The 6,961-nt window shown below is 48.8% G+C and overlaps 2 protein-coding genes across 4 annotated transcripts; one reads left to right on the plus strand and one right to left on the minus strand.

The window, feature by feature from the left end:
• Nucleotides 1-308: 308 nt before the first annotated feature.
• On the minus strand, nt 309-5,199 carry UNG (uracil DNA glycosylase). The gene is made up of 7 exons (XM_042805161.1): nt 4,834-5,199; nt 4,084-4,284; nt 3,913-4,008; nt 3,074-3,171; nt 2,605-2,693; nt 2,154-2,332; nt 309-1,654 (listed from the first exon to the last, which is right to left on the minus strand). The coding sequence occupies exons 1-7, from the start codon at nt 5,086-5,088 to the stop codon at nt 1,514-1,516; spliced, it is 1,059 nt and encodes a 352-aa protein (XP_042661095.1). The 5' UTR covers nt 5,089-5,199; the 3' UTR covers nt 309-1,513.
• A 23-nt stretch (nt 5,200-5,222) lies between these two features.
• ALKBH2 (alkB homolog 2, alpha-ketoglutarate dependent dioxygenase) lies at nt 5,223-6,919 on the plus strand. 3 transcript variants are annotated; one of them, XM_032984831.2, is made up of 3 exons: nt 5,223-5,441; nt 6,089-6,287; nt 6,420-6,919. In XM_032984831.2, the coding sequence occupies exons 1-3, from the start codon at nt 5,237-5,239 to the stop codon at nt 6,727-6,729; spliced, it is 714 nt and encodes a 237-aa protein (XP_032840722.1). In that variant the 5' UTR covers nt 5,223-5,236; the 3' UTR covers nt 6,730-6,919. The 3 variants fall into 3 exon arrangements, with proteins under 3 accessions (XP_032840722.1, XP_032840723.1, XP_042661096.1); XM_032984832.2 differs by having other exon boundaries at nt 6,205-6,287; nt 6,420-6,519; XM_042805162.1 differs by having other exon boundaries at nt 6,089-6,144; nt 6,420-6,471.
• Nucleotides 6,920-6,961: the final 42 nt, after the last annotated feature.

Consider the following 6,961-nt stretch of genomic DNA (forward strand, 5'->3'; position numbering starts at 1 on the left):
CTAACATGCTTGGAAAACTTCTGCTGGAAGGGAGGGAGGAGAAAAGCAAGGGGGGGGGGTGCCTGGGTATGGCCGGGGAAGACACCCGATCCTTGAGGGACAAAGGTGCCCTGGCGCTGTGCCTGGACACGGGGACAAGGACAAACTCCTACACACCCAGAGCTTTGCCTCCCCCGGGGGGAACAGGGGGAAACCCCCAGGGAGAACAGGGACACCCTCCCGAGGCCAGCACCCATTGCAAAGCCAAGGCCTCACCTCAGGCACACTTCCCTCCCTCGTTCCTCCCACTAGTAAGATCACACCACAACGTAAACAAAGGAATTTTTATTTAAAACGCAGTTTGGTGGGGAGCAGGAAAAAAAAAAACACAAAACAACCCCAACAAACAAAAATACAAACACAGCCACAGCAAGTGTCAACTTCACTTGCACTAGTGTTACCTATTGGAGCAAATACCAAAGAAAGTTTTACAGAGGTATTCTATAAAAAAAACATGTCATTTCCAAACAAACAAGGCACTTCCATTAAATTTAAGTCAAGATGGACTGGAGACCCAGAAGCGAAGTCCAACCTCATCTTTGTTCCAGAAGTCCCAACAGCTATTTTCAACAGTGGCTAGAAACCTCAATTTGCTCCTATGAAGGCAAAGCACAAAACTCACTCTGTTTTAAGATCTTAAATAATTTACAACCTTTGGCCTGTCAGTTGGCAGATCTTGATGAACAAACCCTCTCTTACTGCCACTGTCAGGTACCACAAAGTTGACAGTCATTACAGCTTCACCTGTCATCAATCAGAAGTGATTAATACACCCAGTAAGAATCTAAAAGCATATTGTTTTCTTCTCTAAATGACAAGAAAAAGCTCAGAGCACGACCAGATCCTTGGTCACAGTCTCCTCTCAGCAGCCTGGGGGGGGATTTACCCCAAAATCTTGGGAGTACAGATACACTAAGTAACACTTCTGACAGTGTATGATCTTTACAGTTCCAAGAGGCCATATTTCTAATAAATCTTGTAATCTGTAGCAAAAAGCCAAAACCAAAAGCATTTGCCTTTTCTCCCATAGAGTCAGCTCCACATCCCCCCAAATACGAAATATAGATTTATACAGTAGGAGGCAAAGTAGTGGGAGGAAGCACAGCAGGATATTTACAAAAGCTAAACAGCTTCACCTGTAAGAATTGACATCCCTTCACAATAGCCTGAAAATCTATTCCCATTACAACACAGATACAAATTAATAGAGAACTCTGGTAGGTTTTTTTTAAGTTTGCCTCAAACTAGGCTGAGACCTGTTCAAAACAGTAGAAAAGCTGTCCATCTAACACTCCAACATGCTCTTTAAAAAGCATTTTAAAAAAATGTAACATCTCTGAAAGTTTGGTCACTTGTTCCTTGATCAACATCCAAAGAGTAATTCTCAGGTCAGAAAAAGTTTTTCAGAAACAAGACAACCCCTGAAACGGGGGCTGTTTCCAACCATTAGACCCAACAAGCTTCTGTGCGCAGCTCAGAGCGCTCGCCAGTCAATGGGCTTCTTGCCGGATTTCTTGAGCAATTCATTTGTCTTTGAGAAATGCCGACAGCCGAAAAACCCTCTATTGACAGAGAGAGGTGAGGGATGAACCGTCTGCAGGACGTGGTGGCGTTTCTGTAAAGCGTTAAAGGAAATCGCTCGTTAGATTTGCATGTTTTCATCTCCCTGGACAAGGCTGGCTGCTTCTGCCCCGGCCAAGCATGTGTGATTTCCTCTCTACACCTCCTCAGCCACCAGCCTGAGGACACAAAGAACTGGCCATGAGGACAAAGACTTTTATCGCACTGAGCAGAGGAGGATGGCCTATGCAAAGCCCTGGCCATTTTTCAACTGCTGTAATCCTAACAGCAAGTTTTATACTTATTCATGAGCCTATTCCTAGAAAAAACACTTCTGTCCTCATCTGGACACTTTTCTGACAACACAAGGTGACACTTGCTCCACTTTTGTTGCTTAATTCTGGCAAAGGCTAAGCTAAAACAGAAAGGCAACTAAATTTGACAGTAGAATTCAAGCAGGGAAAAAAACTCAATTCTGTAAGTGAAGTGCCCTCTAGTGTCCACCCAACTGAAGAAAAAAAAAAAAATTAGTGAGAGGGAAGAATAACCTGTACCCTGTCAATGGAGCTGCCTTTTTTCTGGGCGTAGGCTCCCCACAGCATGAAGACAACACCATGCAAGTTCTTGTTGAGCCAGGACACCACCACATCTGTGAACTGCTCCCAGCCTCTCTCCTTGTGGGACGTGGCCTGGTGAGCTCGCACCGTGAGGACGGCATTGAGTAGGAGCACTCCTAGCAAACCAAGCAGATACACAGAGGATGAAACAACCAAAACAAAATAACAACAGAAAAATAAAAATAAAAAAAATAAATCAAACGTTAGCTGCTTTTTCCTGCTTCCCTGAGAAATGATAAATTTTCAGTCTAAGGTACCTGCTAAGTGACAAGCACTCAGAATTGGTTTTCTTTTCTACAGATGGACTGTCTTCAACCACGGATTTTTTTCTAGCTAGGCTTCTTCATGACCTGTAGCGGACATGCTACTAGAGTGTCTATTAACTCACCTTGCTTGGCCCAGCCAGTTAGATCACCATGACCAGGATGAGTGAAGTCCTCAATATCCATTGACAGTTCTCTGTAAATATTTTCTAAACTGCAAACAAAAACATCAGATTTTAAATATGCACATTTAAAGATATGAGCAAAGAGCATCACTTACTGCTTTTCAACTAGGCAAGAAAGTATTAATTTCAATTTTATTGTTTAAGTCATTTGTAGAAACAGGGTAACAAGGACCTTCCCTCTGTGTGTCTAGATAGAAGCTTAATGAGATGGTCTCAGCACAACTGAAAATGCAAATTTACATCCAGCATGCTCTTCAGAATATCAAACTATACAGAATTATCTATAAATTTTGCAATGATTTTTTTTTCTAGGCAACACACTTCCTATCACCTGACTCACAGCTATAAGTAACACAGAACTGCAAATAATTAGTAAATAAGAGATTTTGCAAATTGAGCGCTGTCATACCTGGGGGGAGGTGGAACAGGCTTTTGGACACTGAAACAGAGCCCATGGGCTTGATTAGGTCCATGATATGGATCTTGTCCCAAAATGACAACCTTCACCTGAAAGCAAAACTTTGTTAGCACTGAGTATTATTCCCAAAAGAGGGGAGAAAAAAAAAAAAAGAAAAAAGAAAAACAAATTATAAGTGAGCTTTATCCTAAAACAAACACACAGACAAAAAAAAAACACCAGGCCCCAGAAATTTAAGTCAAATCACTGACATTTCATTATAAACAAGAACACAGCCCCCACCTAACACTAAGGATTAACATCACCACAGCTTCACTGCTAAGATTATGAAGATATTTTGAGTGCAGACCAACATTTTCAAAGAGCCTCAAAGTAAATTTCCTCACATTTTAGTTTTATGCCACACTTGCTATGATATTTTTGACATGGCTTACTGGAAATGGGATTAGTTTAAACACTGTGATTTGTTTTTAAATTAGAGTCCATTACTGATCAATTGGAAAAAAAAAAAAAAACAAACAAGAGATGAGAGATCTAAAAAATCAAGTAGTACGTTAAGTTGGTCACACTGGAAATAAGGTCAAAAGTCCAACTAAAAGGAAACTGTGTGGCCAGTGAAGGCAATAAAACAATAAATGCATGTTTCAGCATCAGAGATGAAAGGGAAATCCTGGCTTCTAAGCTACAGGAAAGAAACAGCAGCATCCACATCCCACGGGACTGACGCTGAGGAGATCAAGCACCAAACCAACGCGTTTTGGGCACCCAACCCCGTGTTTTCATAGTTTTAAACACACCAGCAGCTGTCGACCTCCCCCAGCTCTACTCACATCCCTGATGTCGCACATCTGCGTCCAGGTGAAGACTTGCTCGGGGGGCGGGTAGACCGTGTAGCGTTTCCTCTCTTCTGCCACAAACGCCATCAGCTGCAAATGGAGGGGAAAAGCGGGGGCTCAGCCCGGGGAGCGCCCCCCAGCCCGGGGCCGGCCCGCCCCGCTCACCTCCATGAAGTAAGGCTTAGAAAACTCCTCGCCCAGCTGCCGCCTCCAGCTCTCGCCGAAGCCCGGGGGTGCGCTCCGCTCGGCCAGCCGCTGCAACGCCGCCTCTTTGTTCTTGCGGATCCGCTCCAGCTGCTCCGGGCTCAGCGGCGAGGCTTTGCCCGTCTCTTCTCCCGCCGCTTTCGCCTTCTTGGCGGCGCTGACCTGTGAAAGGCGAGCGAAGAGGCTGCTGCAGAGCGGGCGTCGGGCGGCGCGGCCCAGCCGCAGGAGCCCCGCAACCGCCATTTCCCGGCCACGCCACGCCCTCCGCGGGGCGGCCCCGCGGCACGCGGGTATTTCGCGGCAAAAAGCACCGGCGCCCCCATTGGCCGCTGCACCCCCCGCGGGTCCCGCCCACAAGCGGGAAAGCGCAAACTCCCGCTCCGCATTGGCCAGCGGAGAAACACCCGCTTCTCCCTATTGGCTTGCCACGGCCGGCGGGGAGCCGCTCAGCCTAACAACCGTGACGCGACGATCGCACTCAGCGCCTATTGGACAGCAGCGGAGCGTGGCCTTGAAGGGCAGGTCAGTCAGGCGTGCAGAGCGCGGGGTTTTTCGGTGTGTGCTCCCTTTACCCGCCCCCCCCCCCCCCCCCAAGCTGCCACAAGCCCCCCCCGCCTCCACAGCCGCCTACCCCCCAACCTCCAGCCCCGTCTCTCCCCTCTCCAGCGCACCCCCGCCCCCAGCTTCCCAGCTTCCCCCCCCCCTCGCCACCTCAGCATCGCCGTTCGCCTCCGGGGACCGGCCGCGCTTCTTGGCCGGCGCGGCGCTGAAGAAGGAGTGAAGCGTCTTCTGCCCGATCATGGTGGCGGGGACGAGACAGGGCGAGGAGCAGGAGCAGGAAGGGGCGGCAGCGGCTGCGGCGGCGGGAACCGGCGGGTAGAGGATCTGGCTCCAACAGCGCGCGCCTGCGGGGGGGCGGTGCCCAGCGGAGGTGGGGGGGGCGAGGCACCGTCCGCCCAGGCGCATGCGCGGTCGCCCCTGCCCTCCGGGGCCGGCGTTTCCCGCCCTCGCCGCGTTCCCTCAGGGGGCCGCTTGCCGGTAGCCCCTGGGGCTGTTGCTCGGGAGGAGGTTGCCTGCCCTGAGTCGGGCGTCCCCGCCTGCTCCCCCGGTGCCGATGGATAGATACGTGGTTAAACGCCCTCCCGGGGAAACGGGGGACGGTGGGAAGAGGCCGCGGCCAGAGGCGCCCGCCTCGGGACAGCCCCCCTGGCAGGAGATCCGTGCGGAGGGCCTGAGCTGTGACTACCGGCTCCTCTTCGGCAAGGCCGAGGCTGACGAGATTTTCCAGCAGCTGGAAGAGGAGGTGGAGTATTTCGAAGGTAACGGCCGTCGGGGGACCCGGCTTCCAGCTCCCAGTGCATGCGCACACCCCCCAGCTCCCACCCGGTGAAGCGTTTCCCTGCCCAGGGCGAGTCCCGGGATGGCTCCCATGGCCTGGGCAGAGCTGCCAGGCGGTGGAGAGGTTTCTGCAGGTGCCTGATCTTTGCAGAATCTGGCCCTGAGAAGTGAAGTGCAAGCACAGGTTTGATCCTGCAGGGTTAGTTCTGCTTAACTTGAAGTATTTGTCAAATGGTTTTATTCCCATTTTGATGTTTCCAAAGAACAGGGGTAAACCTGGAAGGATGGCAGGAGTTAGTATATATATATGAGATATCACCAGTCACATTAATTCAACAGGATATGATGGGGGTGCTCATCCCATTTGTCACACATTCAAGGGGGATAGTAAAGCAGTGTCAAACTTGAGGGTTAAGTACTCTGTTGGGACAGAAACACTTGAGAACAGATGACAACTTTTGGGTTGTCATCACTTGAAAACAGATGACAACTTTTGGGTTGTCATCAGCATCTTCATTTCTGTTGTCCCACTGGAGTTTCACAGAAGCTCCAAATCAAGAAAGGTGTTGAAACTCTAAACTGCAGAGGTAATACAGAGTTGGTTTTGATCCTTCTCTTGTTTAAACAGGTGAAATGACAAAATTGCACGTGTTTGGCAAATGGCATGACATTCCAAGGAAGCAGGTAACCTATGGAGACCCTGAATTAACATATACTTACTCGGGTGTTACCTTCTCTCCTAAGCCATGGATTCCAGTTCTCACCCGTATCAGAGACCGCGTCACTTTGGACACAGGACATACTTTTAATTTTGTTCTTATTAACAGGTATGTATCTTTTCCAATTACATCAAGCAACTTGTTCAAATGAAAAATTACTTGGGCAACAGTATTGACAGATCATTGTTTTATGCTCATTTAATTGGATTGGTAGAACTAATTAATTTCTTCTGTGTACAGGTATAAAGATGGTGGGGACCACATAGGTGAACATCGAGATGACGAGAGAGAACTGGTTCCACGCAGTCCTATCGCGTCTGTGTCCTTCGGAGCTTGCAGGGACTTTGTTTTCAGGCACTGTGATTCCAGGGGGAAAAATGCAACACGCCACATTAAGCCCATCAAACTGCAGCTAGCCCACGGTAGCCTGCTGATGATGAAGTACCCCACCAACGTGTATTGGTACCACAGCCTGCCCACCCGCAAGAGAGTACTGACCCCAAGAATCAACCTCACATTTCGGAAAGTGATGACTGCAGCCAAGAAGTGAAATATTCAGCAATCAAACACCAGGTCTTTTGACTCAAAAAATAGAAGCTTTTTTTCCCTGACATAGCTGTCAATTCCTTGTTCAAACGCTGCCTTTGATGATCCAAGGTACAAGATGAACAAATTAAACCAGGAGAGGAGATGATAGCGTACTTGGTAACTTTCTAATAAAGACTGCGACTAGCCAAGAATACTTCTCTGTGAAATGTTGCTGTAGTCCTGCTGATACATAT

Source organism: Tyto alba, unplaced genomic scaffold (assembly GCF_018691265.1).
Source record: "Tyto alba isolate M040663 unplaced genomic scaffold, T.alba_DEE_v4.0 Super-Scaffold_44, whole genome shotgun sequence".
In the NCBI taxonomy this organism is placed as follows: Eukaryota; Metazoa; Chordata; class Aves; order Strigiformes; family Tytonidae; genus Tyto; species Tyto alba.